Here is a 27,575-nt window from a genome sequence, read left to right as displayed (position 1 = left end):
AGGGGGACGAAAAGCATCCTAGCTGAAAGGAGGAGTACTTGAAAAAGGGTAGCTACCGACCAGACTCAAAAAAAAACGCAAGGAACTGGAGGACTTGTTAAGGAACTCAAACACCGGTGAGCGCATAGGGTAGGAAACGCGCCGCGCTGTTAATTGTGTTTTCTTTTCAGAAAAATGGGAGGTCGCAACAGCACAGCGGGCTCTGCCACTCTCCCTGCTTCTCAAAAGTAAGAAAACAAAAAAAGTAGTAGTAGTATACCCAGGGGTTCGAGTCCCCTGGAGGTGAAAAGTAAGTAAGTTCTGTGTTTTCTTTTGTGTATATTATTAAGTAAAATGGGAAATATGACATTCAAGAAACCCCAGGTTCGCCCTTTGAAGGGAACCCCAAATGCTTATATGTATGTCCATTGTGGTCCTGAAATTGTCTAATATGTTTCTGATTGGGTTAAATGGACTCAAAGTAAAGGAGAGAGTTTCCCACCAGCTGGAACTTTTAATCGGAACAGATTTGAGTGGTTATAATATGTTTTAAGGGAAGTAGATAGTCTGCTACTGAATTTTCTATAACTTAAAAAAAAAATGAATTGATCTAAGTTACAAGAGCTGTTTTTGCTGAAGAGAGAGAGAGAGAGAGAGAAAGGGTACCCTTAGGGGGTTAATAAGCAATTGACAAGCAGCAGCAGAGAAAATGTGAGCTTTTGTCAGTTTGAAGGTGGCTATAGGTGGAGCCTTCAAGATCCCTTTATTTCCCCCCCACTGCTAATCGAAGCTTCGTCTAGAGTTAAGTTCAATATTATAGGAGTATCGATACATATCTTTATCTATGTGTTTGTGTGCAATGAAGCATTTGTATGTGAGCTTTAATGTGTTTTCTTCCCTGAATTTTCTTTTGTGTGTGTAGTTGAGCACTTTAGAGTCAAAAGCCCCATATTAGATTAAAGGAAAAGTTTATTCAAATATTCCAAAGTTTTGAGTATAAGGTTTGAGTTGAGATTTCTGGCAAAAATCGTAATTTGAAGGTAGTGTAAAGATAAAACAGGGCTTGCCTTTGTTTGAGATGTACCAACCCTTGTACCACCCCCTTGCAGACTAGTAGGGAATAACCCTCATCATCAGCTTCCAAACTGATTGGGATTAATACATACGAGTTATTTCTAAAATTCTGAGAAAAAAGAAATTACTTGAAATTCAGAAGGATTCTAGGAAAACGAAAAGACATAAACACAAGGTCTAAGTGGTTCCAGTGGATAAAAAGGGGTTTCTTATGAAGAGAGGAATTAAATATTAAAGGAAATCTGCTTTCCAAAAGCATTGTAATTTGAATTTGGGACAATCTTGGGATGTAAAGTGCAGTGTAATTTAACAGGTTACTTTTGAATCACTAGGATGCTATCTAAGATAAAGAATGTGTCGATAAACATTTGGAAATTATAACTTGGATACAAATCATTACACATGAAAAAGCGGTTGTTTTAATTTTGATAGTGTAAATTACAGTTCTTACAAAGTTTAAAAATTTGAGGTTTGGTTCTTGATAAAGTTCTCAAAAAGGGAATTTTCATTTTAAAAGGTCTGACAACAATTGGCACAAATTCAAATGCTGCAAGCTTTTGTATTTGTAAAGTCTGTTCCCAAAATATGAAGCTAAGCTCAAGACCTTTACAAAGTTTGGCAGAAATCCAATTTTTGGCCGAGTTAATGAATCTGGGATAATTCTAAAAGAAAAGGGTCAGACACAATTTAGTGGGTTACTTTTAAGACAATAAAATCTTTGAGAAGAAGAAAAGGAAGCAAAACATGTCAATACCTGATTTCTGTTTTTAAAGCTGTTATGAGAACATTTTATTTATTTTAAAGTCTCTCCAGGCAACCTGAACAAGATAAGATGGTAGCTGTTGCAAATGTAAACTGGTATGAGGCAAGTCGGAGAATGAGTTAGGGAAAGAGGACATAATGTACAAACTGTTTTAAGGGAAATGAATTTGATAATCTGGCCATCAACTGAGGCATTGGAACTGCAGAGGGGGAGATAAGCAAAGATCCCCGTTGAAATGGAATAGTTAATATGGCCTAAAGAGTAAGGAAACATTTTAAACAATCAAGACAATAGAGAAACTGAACTCAAGAAAACTTTAGGATGATCATGGTCAGGAAAGAAAACTTAGAGATAAAACTATGAGGAATCTATAGTTCAGGAATTGAAATGTAAGGAGAAATAATACTTAACAACAATTTACCACAAGATGGATACAGGTAAAGGGAAAGCTGGAAAAAGGCTAAATAGATGTATTACTGATTATATTAATGTGCCTGCAAGCTACAAAGAGTAAAACCATAAGATTAACACCTTGATGACAGGCAGAGTTAAGCAGTTCCCAGAGAGAACCATCACTGGAAGTGAAGATACTGAGCCATTGAAAGAAAGGATAAGAAGGTGCATTGTACAGTTGTTTAAGGAATTGAGGTCTGACATGAGACAGCAGCAGGAGAGAGTAAACTGGAAAGTGGGGCTGCCTACCCAGATGGATTCAGATCAGGGAACTCATTTCACAGGGAGAGTCATTAAAGAAGTAAGTTTATGGAGATTAAACAGAAATTCCATATTCCTTACCAGTCCCAGAGTCCAGGGATGGTGGAAAGGATGAACTAAAACAAAACATCAATCAAGAGACAGGGAACAGCCCAATATTCTAATGCACTGTGGGCTACCCCAATAGGACCGACAGGTTCACCCCATTTGAAATGATAACAGGAAGAGCCATACAATTACCTGAAGGCATTATAATAGGTGTAGGGCGACTGAAAGGAAAAATACAGGACAATGTAAGGGAATTAAGTAGGCAATTTCATGAATTGAGAGAAGGAGTTAAAGACTGACAGATGATTAAGGATATGGAAACAGGCAAATCCAAAGAGCAACAATGGACCATACCAGTTAATTATGACAGGTGGCACATGCGCACTTGTAGATATGAGAAAGGGAAGTAAATGGAGGCACTACACACAGTTAAAGACACATGACAATTGACCAAGCGGTAACCCAGAGAATGGGAGCCGATGTTAATATCTCCACAGATCTATGATCCTGGTCGTGGGTCTAACAGTACTGGCAACAAGGTCGGGGATCATCACTGCTCATCCTGCACCGCAGGAGGAACTTTGGTACAGCATGGACAGTGCTGAATGCGACACGCAAAGGGGAATGATAAATGTAACAATAGGAGAACAAGTGCTTTCAAATTGTAGTAAGGGTTTGCTCAGATCAAGCATGGGAGGTCTGCCACTACCCACCCACCTCCCACCTTTACTTTCACAGTCTGAGTAGAGATAATTGAAGCCCCTCAAACCACACCGACTGATCCATCTTGTCCGGCTATGCATCCAGGACCGATGAATGGTTTGGTACTGGTTAATCAGAAGTTTTGTATGATAATGTACACCATGAGCTGGTACCCATAGTCTTGAATGTATCCGGTGTCGTCCTGCCCCAATGGTGCTCAACCCATACCCAAGCACTCTATACTGCTCTGATGCGCCAATTGATGACTGAAGCAATTCAGTTCAGTGGCAAGATGTGATCAGGCTTGGGAGGGAACCGCGTTAAGCGCAACCTGATAAATGATGCCCCTATGATATTCAGTATAGGGACATCATTGGTTAATCCAAAGCCTGGCTACCGTGCTCGAAAGTCGTGCGGGGACTATCAATAAATTAATTGAAATAGGGAAAAATATTTCAGACGAAACGAGCAGAAATGATGTATGCAACACCAATGGATCTTGGGCACTGGAACAAGCCCGAGAAAACTTAAGACAGACTAAAGAAAGGGTAGTCACTTTATGGGTAACTAATGAGCATTTATTGAATCTCTCATGACACAAGAATCATGACTTAACCAGTTGCCAGCTCAGGGGTTTAACACGTGTATGTAGAATTAATGTTGAATGTATAGTGAATAGTAATATGATAAAAGGCATTGTATTAGTAATACCTGTCTTACCTATGTCAATGACATAACACAGGCAAGACGCCCACAGTGACTGCTGGTACGGGACCCCAGCCATGGGGCCCATTTGTACACCTACAAATGGACTTTATATAAATGCCTAAATGTATGGAATATAATTATGTTTTAGTTCTAGTATGTTTGTTCTCGCGATGGATGGAGACATATCCCACTCGACGAAATGATGCTGTTGTTGTTGTAAAATTGTTGTCTATTTTACTGCTAAAGTGATAAAGGAACTGTTGAAGACCTTACAATGCAACCATCACCTTTCCTGCCCATACAACCCCCAGTCTACTGGAGCGGTGGAAAGACAAAATGGTATTCTGAGAAACAAACTAGCTAAATTATGTGAAGAAATCAATTTGAAAGGGCCTGAAGCTCTACTCTTGGCGCTCATGACTATGCACTCTCACCCTGACTGTCTCAAGAGCTTGCATATACAGGTAGTAGAAGCTCAGAAAAAGCCCACCATTGAAGACTGCCATCAATACCAGCCCGGGACCTAGTCCTAGTAAAGACCTTCAGAAGAAAGAACTGTTTGGAACCTCAATGGGAAGAAACCTTTCCAAGTCCTCCTCACCACCCATATGGCTGTGAAGGTCGAAGGATGCCCTTGTGGATCCACGCATCACACGTCAAGCGGACGCTGACCTCGGACGGAAGTGATTGTGCAAGAACTTTGGCTGAGCCGTCGGAATGCTTACTCTGATTTGGATCCTGTCCTGTGTGGTCCTTGCGGGGGCATGGACTACCAATTCTGCGGTTCAACGAATGCAGGTCGTAGCCTCGCAAGTTAATTGGATTAAATGTTGGATTTGTACTCATTTTCCTCAATGCAAGACAGCAGCTGAATTGCATGAGAGGGTGGAAAGGACCCTACGTTGTGCTGCTAACAACTTGAACGGCCCCAATGATTAAAGGGAAGGAAGACTGGGTCCACGCCACTCATTGTAAATAAAACATTGTTCGGCAGTCCTATAACCATCGTTACCAGTGAATTAATTTGCATTATGTATCGGATACTGCCTTTTCCTATATGCTGTCTTTTTGCTATATTTTGTGGGGTGTACCCAAAGGATTTTCACCCCAACACCTTTTTGTCTTTATGCCGGGCCTATGCTAGACAAGTAGGACAGGGTGCCTGTTGGATATGTGCCCAGACTCTCCAACATGGAGATGAGTCAAGCGCCTATCAGGCAAAACCAATGACTGAGGAAGAAGTGAAGGATCTCACAAATTTCCACACCCAGTCAGATGAAGAAGAATCCAATATGTTCAGGGGATGGTTCTGTCGCTCTCCACCTGCTAATGGGTGGAACTATACAGATCATGGGATAAGAATTAAGCCTCCTTAGGGGGTGATAAACGCCACCTATTGGTGTTAGAACCTTGAAACCGGTACCTATAGCTGGGACAGCATGTTATGGATAAAGTGCGAGAAATAAAGAAAGTTGGGGAAAGATTGAGCACTTTTTATAACAGGGATTCCTGGTGGGCTACAGTAACGGGGTGGTTCTCCGATTGGGGAAGTTGGCTGCTGTATGTTTTAATCGGGTTAGTTTTAATAGGTGTTATAGGGTGTTGTGCATGTGCTACTTTGAGGATTTGCTGTATCCGGTGTATTAATGGAGCTATGAATGGAGTCACTACTGGATAAGGAGGAGCTCCCATTGTCCCTCAATTGGTATGCACTGGCCCCAGTGAAACCCACTGGTGGGGAGAAAAAGTTTACCCTGCCAGGGATCGGCCTTTTCCTTATGGTTATGAGCCCCCTTATGATGATGAAGATACTATTCCTCATTGGTATTAATCTAAAAGATTAACAAGGAGGTATTGTGGAAGACTAAAATACATCTACAGGACAACTAAGGGTTAAACGGGTAAAATCACAGTGGAATACTACAGCACAGTTCCCTTTTGGTTCTCGCAGGCACACCTGCAGCTGCCAGCTCATTGAGCAGTAAAGGAGGAAAGGAGCATCATAAACAAGCTGCCTGGAATCCTTGACGCAAGGGTGGGAAGTCTGCCCCAACACAAAGGGACAGGATCAAGCAATGATCATTTGCGTTTTAGCATATTCACCCCCTAGCACTATAGATAAGGTCAAGCAGGGTTATCTATTCTCTGTCTCACTTCTTATCACCAGATGGGCTCCTCGTAAGATCCTGGGTAGTCGTAAGCTAGAATAGATCAATTGTATACTGCATGCCGTAAACAAGGATTCGCAATGTAATTAATTATTGAAGGTTAGACAGTTTTATCACCTTCAGGCTCTTTGATTTGTACAACTTTTACTATAACTAAGATAAAAACAAAAAAACTGCGGATGCTGGAAATCCAAAACAAAAACAGAATTACCTGGAAAAACTCAACAGGTCTGGCAGCATCGGCTTGAGCAATATCTGTCGAAGGGTCATGAGGACTCAAAACGTCAACTCTTTTCTTCTCCGCCGATGCTGCCAGACCTGCTGAGTTTTTCCAGGTAATTCTGTTTTTGTTTTAACTATGTGTGTACTCTGATGCTTCTTCAGAGTATAGCTAGCTCCACTGTAAGCTGCTGGGCTCTCCATGATATCACGATTTTAATAAAAGGCTTCCGAGACAAACCTCCTGGGTCTGAGTGTTCACTCCAATTTCCGCAACATAAGGGTATGGAGGAATATGGAGCTAATATAAATAAATAGAGTTAAGATACAGATCATCCATGATCTAATTGAATGGCAAATCAAGCTCAAGGGATTATTGTGCAGCTTTTTTTCTGTTTCTATGCTCCCTTTGATTTCCTACTGTAACAAAACAGGATCCTGTCAATCCTGAAGATATCCAGTGAACTCATCTTAGTTTTTCATACTTGAAATTTATTGAGCAGTCAAGTAGCAAACAGCTACATTGATATCTGTGATTGTGAGTGAAAAATGTGTTAATATTAATAAATTAATATTAATTTAAAATATACTAATAATATTAATAATAATTACCACATGGGCTACAGGGGTTCAAGGAGTTAGCTCACCACCACCTTCTCAAGGGCAATTAGGGATGGGCAATAAATGCTGGCCTAGCCAGCGACACCTACATCCCATGAATGAATTTAAAAAATCCATTTTTTTTTCCCTTGGTCCTCCGCACTGGTTCTGTTCAGGAATCTAAATAAAGTATTTTTGATTAGAGAAAGATAAACATCCCCAATTATCATTACCTGGAAGATTTCATTCTGGTCTGTAACTAGTCTTAATTTCACAACTGATTAAATTCAAAATATTCTGAGTCACAAGTGATAGTCAAATCTTGAAATAATCAATACCACCATGCACTGAAGGGGAGAGGTGAGGGTATTTTTTTAAGGGAATAGTACTCAAAAGCATTATAATTATGGTTCTGAGTAATATATCCAGTCGGTGAATTTCCATGAGAGTTTAGTCGCAATGACCTTAGGGTTATGCCATTTTTCCAATGTTTCCATGACTTTTTCTGCTGAAGTTACTGTGGATGAGCACCATTTAATTAATTTTTTAAAAATTATAATGATTATGGCAATAAGGAATATACTTCAACCCAAAAGCATATTAAATTAACATTTTATCCAACCTAGTGCTCTAAAATATAAGGGGAAAAAATGCAACAGTTGGAAATACAGAGAAATAGGGGCTGCAAATACAAATGGCACAGCTTTTCTCTCTACAAATGCTAACTTACTGTATAGTTCCAGTATTTTATTTTAATTTCCCACTGATGTAAATATACTTTTTGAAAGAGTAAATCTTACTTTAACAAGCAGGTACGTGCAAACTCCATGGAATCGGTACTGTTTTGAATCAAACGTGGTGACAAATGAGCCCCCTTCAAGAGAACATCGGCCTGGACATGGCAGATTGATGCAATTCCATTTTCCCATATAACACGTGCTGTACAAATAATAGTAGAACTTAATTCATATAATTCACAAAAAAATGATAGTATTTTTAGAGAAGAATGCTGAATAATCATACTTTATATTGTGGTTCATGCTCTGGCTCGACTACCAGTGTAGAATTACTCTTTTGATTCGCATCCGCATATCTACTAGAGAAGTGCTGATTATGAAAGTGAAAATCAACAACTACCCCCCACTGTACTCCATGAGAATCTATTTACACCAACTGGTATAAAGGGCCAATTTTGCTGAGCAAGTAACAATGGGTGAACAACACTTGCCAGCACCTTGTCATAAGGGATACCCCTTGAATTATGAATTATCATAGGTTGCTGGCCAATTTGTGCAACTCTACCATTAGCTTTTTCAAAACGGGCACCCCACTCTTAACCTCCCCATTTTCAAAAACTTGCTACATTTGCATATTAATCTCCCATCAAATGCAAATCAAAAACTTAACATAAGAACAGAAGAAATAGGAGCTGTGGTAGGTCATTTGGCCCATCGAACCTGTTCTGTCATCCAACAAGATCATGGTTGATTTTTTACCCCAACTCCACCTTCCCCCACTAACCACGTCTTTCTTAAATCCCTTAATACCCAAAAATCTGTTAACCTCTGTCTTGAATATACTAAACACTGAGCAATCACAGCTCTCTGGGGCAACAATTCCAAAGATCCACAACTCTTTAAAGAAGAAATTTCTCCTATTTCAACCCTAAATGGTCAACCCCTCATTCTGAGACTGTGAACCCATGTTCTAGACTCCTCAGCCAGGAGGATCCATTTTCTTTTGATCTACCCTGTCAAGTCCATTAATAATTTTATGTTTCAATTGGCTCTAATTCTTTTGAACTCCAGGATTACAGACCTAATCTGCTCAATCCATCCTTATTGTACAATCTCCGGCCCAAGAACCAGTCTTGTGAACATTTATTATGCTCACTCTAGGCAAAGTATGCCCTCCCATAGGTAAGGGGATTCAAACTGTACAATGTACTCCAGGCATGGCCTCAACAATGAGTAGTTTTAACTGTAGTAAGACATCTTTATTCCTATACTCCAATCCTTCATTAACAAAAACTAACATACCATTTGCCTTTCTAATTGTTTTTTTCCTTTCATAGGATGTTGGCATCACTGGATAGGTCAGCATCTATTGCCAATCCCTAATTGCCCTTGAGAAGGTGGTAGTGGCGAGCCGCCTTCTTGAACCACTGCAGTCCATGTGGTGTAAGTACACTCACAGTGCTGTTAGGGAGGGAGTTCCAGGATTTTGATCCAGCGACAGTGAAGGAATGGCGATATATTTCCAAGTCAGGATAATATGTAACTTGGAGGGGAAGTTGCAGGTGGTGGTGTTTCCATGTATCTGCTACCCTTGTCCTTCTTGGTTGCAAGGGTCATGAGTTTGGAACGTACTGTAAAAGGAGCCTTGGTGAGTTGCTGCAGTGCATTTTGTAGATGGTACACAATACTGCCACTGTGCACCAGTAGTGGAGGGAGTAAATGTTGAAGTTTTGGATGGGGTGCCAATCCTGTATATTGATGTATCTACATTTTAACTTTCTGCAATTTATATATAAGGATATACAAATCCCTCTAAATGTCAACATGTCCCAGTCTCTTATCATTCAAAAAAATTGTCATTTTTATTTTTCTTACCAACGTGGATAACTTCAGACTTGCTACACTGTATTTCACATGCTGTGTTGTTGCCCAGTCAACGTGTCACTATCCCTTTGTGGCCTCTTTGCGCATTCCTCACTTTCTTTCCCATTTAATTTCCCATCTAACTTTGTATTGTTGGATACATTACACTCAGTTTCCTCACCTGAGTCATCAACAGGTGAGGTCCAAGTGCCGATCCATGTAGTGTTATAAATTTGATGCTCACTCACCGAGTAAAGGACGCTAAAGCCAATCTTTCTTTACCATAGGTTTCTTCATAATACCCAGACAGCATAGGTAAAAATTCCCTCTTCCTCCGACCGCACCACCCCCCCATACCCCACACAGCTGGAAACTGATTCTTATATATACTTAAGAATAATGCCCTAACCTTTTCCCAGTTAATAAAAGCTGGTCTCACTTACAATTAGAACATGCACTGCATTGTAACAGGATTGCAACATTAACAAATTTCCTTCTTCTTAAAATTTCCAAGTACACATTTACAGACAAAATTTAAAAAAAAAACAAGAGAAATGAATCAGACACTCTCAGGACTCGCACCATGAGTCATCCTTCTAAGACTCTCAATAACTTCTCAATGGAAGCATTTCTTTTGGTAAAACAATTAGACAATTGATGACTTGCACCTACCCGTTTGAGTTTGGAGATTTTCTTTTTCTCCAACAGCTGTTTCAGACTCGCGATATCAATTCTTAATCTCTTCTTATTCACACACTTTGTGGAGTGCACATTATCCCAAAGGGAATGATTGTTTAAATAATACTGTATTATTACAGTTTCTTCAGCATTTCCCTGATGTGGAATTTCCCCCTAATATCTTTGATAAAAAGAATGCCATGTCAACTGCCTCAACATGTGTAAGAATCCCAGCAGCCAGGATACATTTTACTATTCTCCTTATTTTCTTGGTTTCCCAAGCCAAGAAACAACATTTCCCACTTTCTCCCATATGAAACATCATAAAATTGGCTGCACTCAAAAAGGTTTGCACGAGAGGCATCACTAAAAAGAAACAATTCTATAATCTTAGGGTAATTCAAAGATGGAAATTTCAACACACATTTAGTTTTTTTTAATGTCTTGTTCACCCGTAAAATGTCCTCGGTCTTTGGATGTTTCATGACAGTACTCAGCTCTAAGACATCAAAACTCGCTTCTGGCCTTGTCTGTGTGCCCGGCCAATTCAATTGTCCAGTTAGACTACACAGCTGCTCTGTCCCAGATTTAGAAGCTTTTGCATCTTTTTGTGAGTACCTGGTACGATTGACTGTGATAGGGTTAATACATTCTAAATAAAATTGTTGATGTAAAGTAACATCAGACCCATACTGCCTTATTTCCAACCCAATATATTTAAAGGCCCTGGAAGCCTGACTCCCAACCTTAAATTCTGTTCTAATCCTGTCAATAACATTGTTTTGTAACTCAATAGTGCCACTCCATAGGAAGTCATCAACATGCACCATAAAGATGCCCATGAGTTTCCCACCATGGTACCAATAAAACATGGTAGGATCTGCCTTCAGACAAAGACAACTTTAACAAAACTGATACAACTGAAAAGTGCCATACTCTGGAAGCAAATTTAAACCACAGAAAGACTTATATGGCTTCCAAAGTCTTCTTTCTACACCCAGAGGGAAAAAAAAAAATACAAACTGGGAAATAAGAATACTAGTCTGAACTGGTCTTGTACATCTTAAAATTGAACACCAGTTAAAAAGCAATGGGAAATGAGAGTACTGGTCTGAGCAGATTTTCCTTCTGGCACTTCCTTAGGAAGTTGGAGAAATACTTGCCCCTTTGGAGCTGCTGCCTTTATAGAAATACAGCTTTTATGTCTATTGACTTGCAGTTCCAAGAAAAAGTTGCTAGAACGCCCCCAAAAAAATTCAAAAGTACCTTCTCAGCTGTGAGTGAGACCACTTTGACCTCCTTATCCCCTGAGCATTCTTCAAATCTGGGGCCAATAACCTAGCCTTGGCCTTATAAGTTCCAGCTGGACATTTTTTGTGCAAATCCATCTATGTGATAATGCTGGCTGACCCCTATCTGGGACCACTGAATACACACCAGGCTCTCTTCAACTGCCTAACTCTTTCTGTTTAGCCTCCTGGATGGCTTTGTTCCCTAATCTGTTGGCAGCTAAATCATGTCTCGGGCATGGGGACTTCGGTTTCTAGTATTTTGTCTGGATGGTTCTACATTCTCCATTCCACTGTGGCATTTAGCCAAACTGTGACCTCAACTTGCCTGTTGAAGTCTTTCGGGGATACTGCTATTAGATCCCCTGTATACCATATCTGAGGCCCTTTCCACTGTACATGAACATTTCCTCAACGGGGATTCAACGCCAGACCCATTACTGTAACTAGAGCTACGCTTCATTTTTTTCCATTCTCATATCCCATTCACCCAGTCCATGGCCTTCACTGCTTGTCCATCATCCTGGACATTCAACCAATTCTGATATTTTCCAATGGAATTCACTGCCTGTTCCACTATTGTTGCATCCTTACAGTTATTCGATCCTTCTGGATGGTACGACACATGGGAAACCACTTGGGGCAGTTGGCCTCTAGACAAAATAGCCCTTTCCTGTTCAACATGATCATTTTCTCAACTGGCATCTAACCTCTGATCTATCATACTTTGTCACTCCGGCGCTACCCTACAAAACATGTGAGAACATGGTGCACCAGGTGCTTCGTCATTCACATTGTCAGTATCTGAAAATTTATAATTCATCCCAATGACCCATGAGGAATGGGCTTTTGTTTGATTCCCATGTTGGGTAATCACTGTTTTCCCCTCACATTCTATAAGTTTCCCTGGGTTTTCCTATTCTCTATGCCCCTTTCTCTTGTAATAAACCAGATCACCGGAAATAAAGTCTACTTTAGACGGTCTAATGCGATGTCGCAATGCTCTCTGAATTTTTCCGAAACTTCAGTCCTGATAAAAGCTTTTCTGCCTGCAAGTGGCCAGAAAATATAGAACTAATGGTAGTTCCTTCTAGTCACGGGGAGAATCAGAGAGCAGCAAAGGCAACTTCGGATTCCTTCCATATACCAATTGATACATCTGCATCTGCAAAGAAATCTTAGCATGTGCCACTCATGCTAGCAATATTTACAACTTGCAAGCCGGTTGGTCAGCCAGTATCTTACATAACATCTCATCAATTGCTGTGTGATTCCTATCACAGAAGAGCTCTCAGCCGTAGTATTCAAATTCTTGCTCGTACTGAAATTCATCATTTGCAAATTCTCCTCCATTATCTGTCAAAAAATTCATTGGCATTCCTAGTCCAGTGCCAACCCATTTTTCCATGTTCTTGTCTACAATGGTCTGTTTGTCCTTGCCAGTTATTACCATAGATAGGCTGAGTCTTGTTTCCTTATCCACAAAGTGTAACAAAATAAATCTCGATCCATTGGCTAGAATTTAATGATGTAGTGGCTATGGACCTAAAGGTATGGGACAAGGAAGACTTACAACAGGTATTGGTGTCCTCCAATATTTGACACAAATGTCACACTGAGACATAATTTGCTCAATAAGAGTTTTGAATTCTCAATCTACTACTCCAGCATCCCACAGCAGAGCTTTTAATTTCTGTGCCAAAGGATGTGAAAATTATCTATGTAATTTCCAAAGAATTCTTTTCCTGACAACCAAACTCTTATTCCCGAAATCAACAATACTGCCTGAACTTCTCCACAAGACACATCTGGTTTCCTCAATGGTCTGCAATAATGCCCTGATCGAATGAAATGTAAATCCACTGCTTTCCCAAATATAAGTGCCTTGTCATTTTCCATATCTAGTTTCTCCTGTGCTTTTTTCATTGAGGGCTTACTGAACAATAAAGGTATCTCACTGGAGACTATATCAGAACTAAAGAAGAGACTTATCCCAGCTATCTTGGTTGTGATGACCACTCCTTTGAAAGACTTTAGCGTATTGTTGTCCCCAGTCCTAAAGCAGGTGGAACTTTCATACTCTTTAACCTTATCCCCATCTTCCTTGTCAAGAGATTCCAAGTAACAATTGAGCCAATACACTGTAGAGGTGCAACCGCTATCCAACAGTGCAGCTGAATGAATCAATGCTCAAACGCTAATCACTGGATTCAAGCTTCCAGTAATCAATACAATTCCTTCAGGCCAGTCATCCTCATCATTCTCAGCATCCGAATTGTCCGATTCATCTTTATCTCAAAGACCTAATTTTTGTGCTTCAGCCAATTCATTCCATAATGATATTTGGAATCACAATGAAACCACCTGTTAATCGTTTCCCATGAGTTTCCAGAGTTAAAATGCCTATGGACACCATCCCAGGTCTGCTTGTCTTGATTCTCAAATTGGCTAAAAGTGCAACCCTCTTCAGGCCGCCTATCAGCAACTCCAACTTTGCACTAATGCTTGCATCTTGAAATTCAGCAACCATGGAGTCCTCCATTCCTTGCATCACTGCAGAGTTGCCTGTGTCTGACTGAAAGTAACTAGAAATAATTGCTTTCCAAAAGTGTATTTTAGGGCAGCAGACATTTGGCGTAAAAGAGAATCTTTTCCGTGAAAGTGAACCCCTGTCAGCACCAGAAGTCTATATACATTCAAAATCTGTTCACAATCCAGTAACCTGAATGCAAGCACAGACTTAGGGATCTCAAGGTCAAACTTTGTCAATCTCTTACACAATCTGTCAAATTCATATTATACTTTTCCATCATCTGTCTGTCTTAAATTGACCTGCATGTTGCCTACAACCGATCCTAGGCTGAATGGCTTATTGTTCCTGGATTGCTCCCTTTCTTCCTTTCTTAAACAGCTGGATTCTGCAATACATATATCGAGGGCTGCACAAGATTTTCATAGAATCATAGAACAGTTACAGCATAGAAGGAGGCCATTTGGCTGTCATGTCTCCGCTGGCTCTCTTCAAGAGCAATTCACCAAGTGCCACACACTGCCATTTCCTCATAGCCCTGCATTGTTTTTCCTTATCTGATAATGATCCAATTCCTTTTTGTATGCCATGATTGAATCTGCTTCCACCACACTCTCAGGCAGTGCATTCCAGATTCTAACCACTCACTGTCTAAAAAGGTCACCATTTCTTCTTTTGCCACTTACCTTAAATGATGATTACCTGAAATTATGATTTTCAATCCTTCCAACTAAGGGAATTGTTTCTTCCTATCTACTCCGTCCAGACCCTTCATTATTTTGAATATCTTTATCAAATCTCCTCTGAACGTTCTCCTCAGCAAACAACACCAGTTTCTCCAATCTGTGTAACTGAGGTTCCTCATCCCTGGAACCATGCTCACAGATCTTTTCTGTACCCCCTCTAATGCCTTCACGTTCTTCCTAAAATGTAGTGCCCAGAACTGGACGCAATGCTACAGTTAAGACTAAAAAGTTATTTTGTACAAATTAACATAACTTCCTTGCTTTTGAACTCTATGCCCTAATTATAAAGCCCAGGATTCAGGATGCCCTCTCAACCAGCCCTACCACTTTCAATGATTAAGCCATGTACTACCACCACCCTCTTCCCCCGCTCCTGCACCCCCCTTTAGAATTATACCTTTTATTTAATATTGTCTCTGTGTCCTTCCTACTAAAATGAATCAATTTGCACTTCTCTGCATTAAGTTTCATCCGCACATTCCACCAACTATGTCCTTCTGAAGTTTACCACTATACTCCTCACAGTTCACAATACTTCCAAATTTGGTGTCAAACACAGATTTTGAAATTGTGTCCTGTACAACATGGTCTAAGTCATTAACATATATCACAAAGAGCAGGCAACCCAATACCGAACGCCCGGGAAAGTCCACCAAAACCTCTCCTCCAGCCAAAATACAACTGATCGCCACTACTCTGTTCCTGCCATTCAGCCAATTTTGTATCCATGTTGCTGCTGTCCTTTTTATTCCATGTGCTCTAACTTTGCTCGCAAGTCTGTTGTGTGACATTTTATCAAACAACTTTTGAAGTTCATGTACACCACATCAATGACATTACCCTCATCTACCCACTCCATTACTGTCATGAAGAGATATTAATGTATATAATGTTATTGGAAATTATTATTCTTTAAGTAGAGGTTTAGTCTGTGTGTGTGTTAATTTAATTAAAGCCAGCTAGTCTGGGTGCTTTGATGTACAGTAGTTTTGAGAATTAAACAGTAAGGTAGAGAGTATGTTTGCAGTTTGTTGAATAGAAGTGGTGAGACTGCAAGTTGGCATTGACAATTGCTAAGACTTGCTGGGAGTAGAAGATATAACTCTGATTGGGTTGCAACAAATAACCAAGAGTAAGTTAACAGAGTTGGCAGATAAGTTGAAATTGGGGTTACTTGCGGGGGGCCAGGAAATCAGATATGATTAGAAATATAGCACAGCATCTACAGTTGGAAGTGATACCTGTTTCTAGCGAGTGTCAATAAATTACAATGTGGTGAAAAAGGCTATCTTGAGTTTATGTAAGTTGGTTCCTGAAGCTTATAGGCATAAATTTAGGAATATGACAAAAACAACCTGGGCAAACTTATATTAAGTTCGAAAGAGGAACACAAAGTAATTTTGACGGGTGGATACAGGCGTTAAAAATAGAAACAACATATGCAGCTCTTAGGGAAGTAATTCTTTTGGAAGAATTTAAAGATTCAATCCCTTCGGTAGTGAGAACTCATATGGAGGAACAGACGGTTGATTTCTGTAAGACAAGCAGCAGAAATAGCTGATGATCATGAGTTAATTCATAGAGATAAACCTTTTTTCATCATACTTTCAAATTGGAAAAGGATAAAAAGAGGGAAGGTGAAAGGAAGGTGAAAGGAAGGTAGGTAGTCAGGGAAGAGAAGGAAGTTCCCAGGAAGCTTTTTCTCTGAATAAAAAGGAAGGTGCTGAAGGTAGAAGTGACTTTCAAAAATTGAGGTGTTTTCATTGCGATAAAGTAGGGCACATGAAGTCAGTGTGTTGGAAATTGCAGGAAAAAAATCTGCTGGAGTTATTAGGGTACAGAAAAGCTCTGGAAGTAAAAATACTGTGGGTTCTGAGGTTCAGGCACAGGAGAAACCAGTGGTTTGTGAACAGCTGAAACAGGGAGAATCAGTGAAAGGTAAAAAAGTGGGAAAGTGTTCAAAGTTTACTCAAGAGAACTCTGAGGAGCAGGGGCTAGTCAATCCTTAATGTTGTGGGGTAGTGATATTTGTTGTTCAAAGGGAGTATTACGGGAGGAGGCAATAAACAGTGGAGTTCATGGAGATGTTAAATCTATTCCGCTGTGGAAGGTAAATTTGAAGAGCAAATGGAGAGCAGGTAAAGTTATTGTTGGAGTGGTGTAAAAATTGCCCATTACAGGGGTTCAATTTATTCTGGAAAATGATATAGCTGGAGCACAAATGTGGGTGATGCCCATGGTAGTTGAGCAGCCTGCAGAAGTCTTTTCAACAGAGGTGTGACAGAAGGAATATCCTGGATTGTTTGCTGATTGTGTTGTAATGAGATCAAAGGCTCATAGGGATGAACAAGTAAAACAATAAGGGCAGGTAGTTCAAAGGCAAGAAGGACGTGTCAAAATCCAATTAGCAGGCACTGTATTTGATAACAATGTTCAGGAGAAAAGAATAAAGGACAATTCAGCTGAAGTGTTTAACTCAAGGAGGTTAATGGAGTTACAGAAAAATGTTTTGCAATTGAAGCAATTATATCAGAAAGCTTATTCAGAAACAGAAGTAAAATGTATTCCAGTATGTTATTACCTTCAGGGAGATATTTTAATAAGAAAATGGAGGTTGGATCGTGTCTCAGCAAATGAAAGCCTGAGTGAGGTGCATCAGATTGTTAGGATATAGAAAGGAGATTCTGAGGATAGCTCATGATATTCCAATTGGGGGACATTTAGGAATTTGGAAAACACAGGAAAAGATACAGAGGTTTTATTTTGGCCAGGATAGCACAGGGATGTAGTCAAACTCTGCAGAACCTGTCATACATATCAAGTAACAGGAAAACCACAAGCACTGATGAAGCCAGCATCTTTAAACCCAATGATAGCATTTGAAGAACCTTTTACGAGGGTCATGATTGATTGTGTAGGACCCCTCCCTAAGACTAAAAGTGGAAATCAGTATTTACTGACAATAATGGTCTACCAGGTTTCCTAAAGTGATACATTTAAGAAATATTAAGAAGATTGTGGAGGAGTTATTCCAATTTTTTTTTTTTTACAACATATGGTTTACCTGAGCAAATACAATCAATTCAGGGAACAAATTTCATGGGCAGAATTTTCGCGAGCGTCCTGAAGCCACCGCGCACCATCGCGATATTTAGCTGGGCGGGTGCGCGATGAAGTTCGACACACAACCAGCATTAATTAATGAGCTAGTTAAGGCCCTTCACTCAGCAATCAATGCGATCAGGCACCCATGCGATCTTCAGGTTGGCGCACAGGTGCAACGGGCAGGCGAATAAAACTCATCCACGGGCAGGATACGAGGGATCAGTGGCGTAGTCAATTTGGTCTGAGTATTTATTGCAGAAAGTTTTTTAAACTTGCCTGTGTGATCTGTAGTAGTTCAGAACAAATTCCAGTAGCTTTCTGTGCACTTTGAACCTTCTGGTCAGCACTCTGCAGTCAGTAAACTTTATCAGGCCTGCAGCTTTCCGGAGGCCTCCCTTTAGCCTGGGTATGGGTTCTGACATGTCCACTGAAGGCAGCTCCTCTGAGGAGGGGGAGCTAGAATAAGGAGGAGGCCAGGAGTGCAGTATCAGTCTCCGTGGAGTCACCTTTGGAAGGACAGGAGCAGGAACAAGGAGGGCAAGGCCAAGAGGTAGTCCAAGGTGGAAGGGGCCACAGAAGACGCCACTATCCTGCTGCCAGGGTATACAGGTGGCGAAGCAGCTACCTCAATATGACTGAGGTGCAGTGCCAAAGGAGGCTCCGACTGCCAAAGTAGACAGTCAATTATATCTGTCAGATGATTGGTCCTGAGATCTCTGCAAACTTTGTGGGTGGACACCCCATGCCAGTGGCTCTGAAGGTCACAGCTGCCTTCAACTCCTTCCAGGGCTTGGTGGGTGATCTTTGCGGTGTCTCCCAATCAGCTGTCCACACTTGTGTCAAGCAGGTTACAGACGCTCTGTTCAGACGGGCATTGACCTTCATCCACTTCCGCTGGGACCAGGCAAGTCAGGTATAGCGAGCCAGAGGCTTCGCGGCCATTGCTGGCTTCCCCCGTGCACACACGTGGCCAGCAAGGCGCCAGCAGGTGAGCCCGGTGCCTTCAACAGGAAGGGCTTCCAATCCATTTACGTGCAGATAGTGTGTGACCACAGGATGCTGATTCTACAAGTTTGTGCAAGGTACCCAGGCAGCATCCACAATGCCCACATCCTCAGACACTCCCAGGTGCCGGGGCTCTTCAGTGCTCCGGCTCGGCTGGATGGTTGGCTGCTGGGTGACAAGCGTTATCCCCTGCGAAGGTGGCTCATGACGCCTCTCCGCTATCCAAGAACAGAAGCTGAAGAATGCTACAATAGGAGCCACACCTCCACACGGGCTGTGGTGGAGAGAGCCATTAGTCTTCTCAAGATGCGCTTCCGATGCCTGGACGGTTCAATACCCACCAGATCGTGTGTCGGTGATAGTGGTTGCATGCTGTGCTCTCCACAATCTTGCACTGGAAAGTGGGGATGAAAGCAGTGGACGATGAAGACGTTGACGGAGTGGATGCAGCTGCACATGATGAGTCCAGCACCGATTCTGAGGATGAGGGGAATGCTGAGGGGCTAAACGCTGACCCGAGACTATACCAAGGAGGCAGGGACACCCAGGAGACTTTAATCCAGCGCACATTTAGCTAGCAGAACACAAATGGATCAGGAGGACCAACCTTGCCTGGCACTTTCATACTCGGCACTTATGTGCTACATCTGCCACTTCTTCAACTGCAAGTAAGGGCTTTGGACATAAACTTCAATGTCCACTCAAACACTCATGACATGTTTGTAAAAAATAAAAATGCAGATCAAAGGGGCCACCCTCAGCCATGGTCACACATCTGGTTTTAATTTTCTCCATCATGATGTTTGACAGAAAGTCAAACCAAAATTTTTTTCAATCATAAACAAATAATAATTTCCTAATCTAGAGCCAACACAAAAGCACCAGTGACATACCCGTGGTGTGCCTAAGGTGCCTTATGTTTACATTTCCGGGTACTATGTCTTGGTGCTGCCACATCGCTCGGAGTAGCTTCTGAGCCAGCCTGCTGACTCTGCTGTCCTGTTGGCCTCGATGACCTTGGCGGTCGTCCTCTAGCCCGTGGAGCCTGTGCTGGCCCCACCTGGGAGGGATCTGCCAGGTCCACAGCTGGCATCTCCCCAGTCGTCGCAGCCTCACCCGATGAATCGGTCACTGGGAGAGGAGCAGAGGAGCTGTTGCCCTCGTCCGGAGCGCCGTGAAAGGAGCCTGCAGATACGACAGGCAGCTGCTCCGCCGATGTGAGGTCGCCCCGGACCTCCCTGCTTACCGTTAATGGATGGGCAACGAGCTAGGAAGCTTGAAGCCCACACCATCTCCCACATTGGCAATGAGCAGCTGTGGCAACTGGCGCTGTGAGGGCTTGCAGGTCCCAGCGTAACCCCCAGGAGAAGCTGCTGGTTCTCCTGGAGGCCCCTCTCCACGACAGTTGCCAGTCTCTCCATGGAGGAAGCATGACGCTCTGCCACGAGGCTCATTGCATCAGTGATGCTCCGCGTGGACTCCTCCACCACGGACACCAAGCGAAGCATATTCTCATACAACACTCCCAGATGCTCCCGCACACCCGGCCACATTTCCTTCAGCTGCTGTGTCGCGGACGACTCTAGAGGCACATCATCAGGCACCAACTCACAATGTGCCTGGTCCCTTGCAGTCCTTCGGCTGCTGGCGCCATCAGCACTCTGTCTCTGCCAGCTCCCCCAGTGATTGTGAAGTGCCCTCTCCACTGTGCCTGGGACACTAGCCGATGTTGCAATGCCCACCGATGTGCTAATATCTGCGCTGGTGCCTACCCTGCAGAAATGGTGTGACACAGGTGACAGTTGAGGGCCCTCTGGTGGGAGAAGGAGCATCTGGAATTGCTCCTGGTGCACAGGCTCTGAAGATGCTGTAATTAACAACAAGGACAGTGAATCAGTTAGCGTGCACACAGTGACACACTTCCTCCCTTTCCCCCTGGCTCATTATGTGCTAAACCTTCCAGAACCTACGGAGAAGAATATTGGTGGGGTGGCAAATAGTCAGGAGGAGACCCTAACATCACAGACGGATAGAGACGGGCTGGTCAGATGGCCGAAGGAATGCCAAATGGAATGTTATGTGGATAAGTGTGAGGTGATGCACTTGAGCAGGAAAAACAAGGTACGGGAATATACGAGGAATGGTGGAACCATGGAAAGTAAGGAGGATCGGAGGGATAAAAACAAAAATACTGCGGATGCTGGAAATTCAAAACAAAAACAGAATTACCTGGAAAAACTCAGCAGGTCTGGCAGCATCGGCGGAGAAGAAAAGAGTTGACGTTTCAAGTCCTCATGACCCTTCGACAGAACTTGAGTGAGTCCAAGAAAGACTCTTGGACTCACTCAAGTTCTGTCGAGGGGTCATGAGGACTCGAAACGTCAACTCTTTTCTTCTCCGCCGATGCTGCCAGACCTGCTGAGTTTTTCCAGGATCGGCGGGATCTTGCTGGACATGTCGACTGGCCCGTTAAGGTAGTGGGACAGGTACATAAGGCATTCAAGAAGGTAAATGTCATACTTGCTTTTATTAGCTGAGGCATAGAATATAGGAACAGGGAGATCATGTTGCAAGTACAGAAAACGCTGCCTAAGCCACAGCTATAGTTCTGCGTGCAGTTGTGAGCAACGCTTCACGGGAGGGATGTGACTGGAGTGGAGAGAGTGCAGAGGTCGCTGACCAGGATGCTGACTAGGCTGGAGTTTGACTTATGAGAAGACATAGCATAGACTGGGGATATTTCCCCTGGAGCAGAGGGGATTGAGAGGTGACACTATTGAGCTTTATAACTATTGAGCTTTATGAGGAGCATTGATAGGGTCGACAGAAAGCAACTTATCCCTTTGGCGGAGGGATGACTAATCTGGTGGCATAGATTTAAGGTAAGGGGCATGAGGTTGACAGGTGAGGTGATGAGCAACTTTTGCGCACAGTAATGTGGGACGGGACCCACCGGCTGAAAGGGTGGTAGACGCAGAAACCCTAACCTGTAATAAGTATTTGGATGTGCAGTTGTAATGCCATGGCATACAAGGATATGGGGATAGTGGTTGGAAATGGGATAAGGCGACTTTAGAAGGTGGTTGACACACGTATCTTCGAAGGGCCGAGGGACCTTTGTCTATGACCCACACCTCTGACACTATCAGTCTGTGAATGAGCAATATTGCTACATTAATGATTCCAACAATCGCCAATGCTATGGATGGTGGGAAGACAGAGTGGATGTCACTATTGATCTCAAATACCTGGCTGTTCTACCCCAGCCTCACCGACACCAGTGGACCTTGGTGCATGGCACCTCTCAAGCTCCAGGGCTTCCTGCTCGAAGCAGATTAATATCATGAGCTGGACCTGGCCGCCTCCAGTCCGTGAACTCTCACATGCATTGTGAGCATTCTTCTCCTGAAAAACAAAGACCATTCATTGCGGCTAATCACACATGGACTCTACATGTGCATGCTGCACCCCAACCACAGTGGCCATACCAGGCCTCCAGTGCCTCCTCTCCCCGCTACTGCTGATCAGTCACACAAGTTAGTATGCCTGCTCCTAAACTCATCTCCTCATGAACCAGTCATGCTGATATAAGCATGGTCACTATCTGCTTGTCCACCCAGTGTACAAGAAATGCCCAACATGATTCAATGCAGTCGCGACAGTCAGACTTGGAGGGGGGGGGGGAAAGAGTCCCTCAAAGGCTAAGGCTACCTGCTGGGTTAAATGCCCATTGCCAACATGGTACTCACCCTTCCAGAGCGCAACAAATCGTTGAAGCGCTTATGGCACTGGATCCAGGTGCACTGCACCACGTCAAAGGTGCTCACCACCTCCGCCACCTCCTCCCAGTCATGTTTGATCATGTAGGGGGCCCTCCTCCTCCCATCCTGGAGGCCAACACCTCCCGCTGTGCTGCCACCCCTGAGGAGCGCAACAAGGCAGTCATCAGAAATGCAAGGGGCACATTGGTTCCCCCGTTGGCCTGCCCTGATCCTGTGGCAGACCCTGCAGCCTGCCTTGCTCCTCTGCCCTTCCCTCCAGCGTGCCCTGCTGAGCTGACGCCCTGCAGTTGGATCTCCAGGTGGCCATTGTGAGCAGCCTACAGGAGGCTGCCAGGCCTTCCTTTAAACAGGCTGCTGGGTCGCCATTGGACCCAGTAGCCTGTGCACACCTGCTGCAGCCCGCACTCTCCCGCTATTCACGGGAGTCAGAAATGCACTTGGTGGGCCTTAATTGACTCACCCACGCAAAATGGCAGCACAGCTCCGATCACGGGCATCAGGTTGGTGCCAATCGGGTCCGCGCCCGCTCACAGCCGCTCTTGCTCCACCCTCCCGCCAAACAGAAAATTTTGGCCCATGTCACAGCTGCATAAGGAAGTAATGAACAGTTTGGGAATATAAACAGTTTAAGTCAACAGCATATCATCCGGAGTCACATGGAGCTTTGGAAAGATGGCATCAAACTTTAAAAACTATGATGAGAGTGTACTATCAGGATTATCCACAGGATTGGGATACAGGAATTCCATTCTTGTTATTTGCTATTAGAGGCTTTCCTAATGCATCGACTGGTTTTAACCCTTTTGAGCTAGTTTACAGTCATTAAGTAAGGGGACCAATGAAATCGATTCATGAGAAATTGGTGGGTCAAAATTCGGAAACTACTCTCCTGGATTACGTTCAAATTTCAAGGAAAGATTGAACAGAGCATGAAGGTTGGCTAAAGAACATTTAAAGACATCACAGCAAGTGATGAAAGTGAAGGCAGATAAGAAAGCTAAAACTCGCAGTTTTGTTTCTGGAAAGAAGGTACAAGTTTTGTTACCAGTACAAGGTGATTCACTAAATGCAAGATTTAGTGGGCCTTACAGGATTGAAAAGAAATTGAGTGAAGTAAATCATTTAATAAATTACCAGATAGAAGAAAGAAGCAGAGGGTGTGTCATCTAAATATGCTTAAAAAGTACTTTGACAGGGAAGAGAAATAAAAAGAGGTGTTAGTGATGGTGGATGATGAGAAAGAGGTAGAAGTGCAGGACTCAAACTGATTTCCTCTAATCAAATTGGATAATGAAGGGGTGCTTGAAAAATTAAATGAAATATTGAGTTACCTTCCAAGCAGTGTCAAAGTGATTTGGAAAAGCAATTGCAGTCACACAAACCTATTTGTGGAAATAAGTTGGGAAAGACACATTTAGCGATACATCATGTCTCTGTGCAAGTTTCATCTTCAATAAGGCAACATGCTTATAGATTAAATCCTGCAAAGTTATCACAAGTACAAAAAGAATTGATTTCATGCTTCAAAATGACATTGAGTCTAGTTGCAGTAACTGGAGTTCACCTATCATACTGGTACCGAAACCAGATGGAACACAAAGACCATGTGTGGACTATCGAAAGCTGAATGCAGTGTCAAAAGCGGATTTGTATCCTATACCACGGTTGGAAGATTGCATTGAGAAAGTGGGACAATCGAAATTTATCACAAAGATTGACTAGCTAAAAGGATATTGGCAGGTACCGTTGTCGGAAAGAGCATAGGAGATATCAGCTTTTGTAACGCCAAGTGGACTATATCAGTCCAAAGTCATGCCATTTGGTATGAGGAATGCACCTACAACATTTCAAAGACTGAAAGTATTTGTGGGTCTAAGCAATTGTGCTGTTTATATTGATGATCTAATATTTTCAATCAGACATGGGAGGAGCATTTACAGCACCTGGAAGAATTATTACTCGACTACAAGAAGCTAATTTGGTGATGAACTTGGCTAGAAGTGAATTTGCAAAACTGCAAGTTACGTATCTAGGCCATACCATTGGGCATGGTAAGGCGGCTCCAAAAGATGTGAAAGTCAAGGCTATCGTGGATTTCCCAGTGCCTATAACAAAACGATAGGTTTTCAGATTTTTGGGCACGAGGGGGTTTTACCAGAAATTTGTACCAAATTTTAGCCAAGTAGTTACTCTACTGACTGAACTTTTAAAAAAGAACAAGTAGTTTCAATGGACACTGGAGTGTCAGAAGTCATTTGATAGTTTGAAAACTGTATTAACTATGAAACCAGTGTTGGCAGTACCCAATTATGCCAAGCAATTCAAGTTGGCCATTGATGTAAGCGATATAGGCTGTACTGTTACAAGATAAAGAAACTGGAATTGAAAAACTGATCTTGTATTTTTCACGGAAGCTGAATGTACAACAATGAAGATATTCAACAATTGAAAAGGAGACTTTGGGTTTGGTGTTAGCATTGCAGCGTTTTGAAATCTTTGCTGCAAACAATTCATCAGAAACAATTGTTTGTACTTAATAATGGTCAAACTTTAAGACAAAAGTGCAAGGCTTTTTAGGTGGAGTTTATTAGTACAACCATTTAATCTAGGGATTATATATGTTGCTGGTAGTGAGAATCTGTTCGCAGATGCGTTATCAAGAGTTTGAAGCTTAAAGGAAAATTTGACATTTTTAAAAATCTGGACACTGAACTGGACTGATTTCTGTTGATACTAAGCAGGTTTGTATATATATTGTTATGTTAGCGCATGGACCTGGTAACGTAATAAGGTCATAAGTATAGGAGATAGTGTGAGATGGGTTATTAAAAAATGGAGCCCTCTTTTAGAATTATGATGGCTCATTTTTCAATAGGAAGGGGAATGTCATGAAAAGATATTAATGCATGTAATGTTATTTGAATTTATTTTTTAAAACAGAGGTTTAGTCTGTGTATGTTAATTGGATTAAAGCTAGCTAGTCTGGGTGCTTTGAAGTATAGTAGTTTTGAGATGTAAACAGTAAGGTAGAATAGAGTATTCAAGAATGGGAGTGAAATCTTGCACCTAGATAGGAGACACCAAGCAATGTTAATATTACTAATAAAATTGGTACTATGAAAGGAGTTCAAAGGGCCTGGTGATACAATGAAAATTTAAATTCAAAGGGGAAGGTTGGGTATAACAGAAAGGAGTTTGTGTGTGCAGGTCAGAGGCATGTAAGACCTAAGCCTGTAATCCTACCACTATGTCTGCGAAGGAACAAATTGAAAGGAACCTCATTTTGAATTCATAAGATGAAAAATCTTTGCCTGGTGTCTGTTTAAGTCTATTGGTTATTGTTGCCTTAACGGAAATTAATTTGGGAATTTGTTAAAAAGTTTTGATAGTACCAATTTGAAGCCATGTATACATGTTTAATTTGTTGTAAATCAATAGATGTTTCATAAAGTTGGATATAAAAACCTCTCGAGAACTGGTGGTCTTATTCCTGAATTTAGAGCTGCATCTCAAAACATACCAGTTGAAACTATAGGTTATGACAGCTGTTTAAAATTTCTCTTGGGATTTTAAATAACTGTCTTTATCAACTGCTGTGTCATAAGTTAGCTCAAGCAAGTTAGGTAAACACGATTTAAACACAGCCTTAATAAATCCATGCTTGCTTTTCATAATTATTCTTTATTTGCCCCAGTGACTATTAATTTTGTCCAAAATCATTATTTCTAAAAGTTTCCCCACCACTGAAGCTAACCTGACTGGCCTATAATTGTTGGGTTTACCTTTACACCCTTTTTTGAACAAGGGTGTAGCCTTTTGTAATTCTCCAGTCCTCTGGCACCATCCCGATATCTAAGGTGGATTAAAAAATTATGGCCCAATCCTTCCCAACTTCTACCTTCACTTCTCTCTGTATCCTTGGATGCATCTCATCTGGTCCTGCTGCCTTATCAACTTTAAGTACTGTCAACATATCCAATACCTTCTCCTTATAAATTTTAAGCCCTTCAAGCTTTTGAACTACTTCCTCTTTCACCACGACCTGTGCAACATCTTCTTCCTTTGTAAAGACAATTGCAAAGTGTTCATTTAGTATCTCAACCATGCCTCCTGCCTCCTTGGTAAATCCCCATTTTAAGCTATCAAAGATTGAACTATTCAAGACAGAAATGATAGCTATGGCAGTTAAAGGCTCTCCATTAAAGGACCTTAAACATTCATTCCCTTCACCACTGGTGCACAGTACCAGCAATGTGTATCATCTACAAGATGCACTGCAATAACTCATCAAGGTTCCTTTGGTAGCACCTTCTAAATATGTGACCTCTACCACCTAGGATAAGGGTAGGAGACACATTGAAAGACTGCCATCTGCAAGTTCCCCTTCAAGTCACTCACCATCCTGACTTGCAACCAAATTACTGTTCCTTCACTATCGTTGGGTCAAAATCCTGGAATCCCCTCTCCAACAGCACTGTGGGTGTACCTACAACATATAGGTTGCAGCAGTTCAAGAAGGTGGTTCAAGGACAATTAGGGATGGATAATAAATATAGGTCTTGCCAGCAATGCTCAGATCTCAAGAACAAATAAAAATTGTATGAATCCGGGTCCAATGTGGTAGTTTTAGTAGAAGGCTAGACTGTGAGATCATCAATAAGATGATAATATCTTCTGTTAGTTAGAAGGCCTGCCTGCCTGAGCTTGAATATCATTCTGTATACACATAGTGATGAAATTAACAGATCACCCTCCACTGGTACACCATACACATGCTTAATATTACCTGGCCAAGGAGTGCTAAATACAGCAACTTATGACAGTCTTCAGTGATGGCGTAGGACAAATTAATGGAATCAGACTTT

At 42.0% G+C, this 27,575-nt stretch overlaps 1 protein-coding gene across 1 annotated transcript in view; it reads right to left on the bottom strand.

The window, feature by feature from the left end:
• The window catches only part of LOC121282853 (mucin-6-like), a 286,476-nt gene that overhangs the window by 188,827 nt on the left and 70,074 nt on the right, over positions 1-27,575 (bottom strand). Inside the window, exon 11 of the mRNA XM_041196667.1 lies at positions 7,776-7,914. Coding sequence (XP_041052601.1) covers positions 7,776-7,914 — 139 coding nt within the window. The remainder of the gene's footprint in view (positions 1-7,775; positions 7,915-27,575) is intronic.

This window comes from Carcharodon carcharias, chromosome 10 (assembly GCF_017639515.1).
Source record: "Carcharodon carcharias isolate sCarCar2 chromosome 10, sCarCar2.pri, whole genome shotgun sequence".
Classification (NCBI taxonomy): domain Eukaryota; kingdom Metazoa; phylum Chordata; class Chondrichthyes; order Lamniformes; family Lamnidae; genus Carcharodon; species Carcharodon carcharias.
This window is presented reverse-complemented; position numbering and strand designations above follow the sequence as displayed.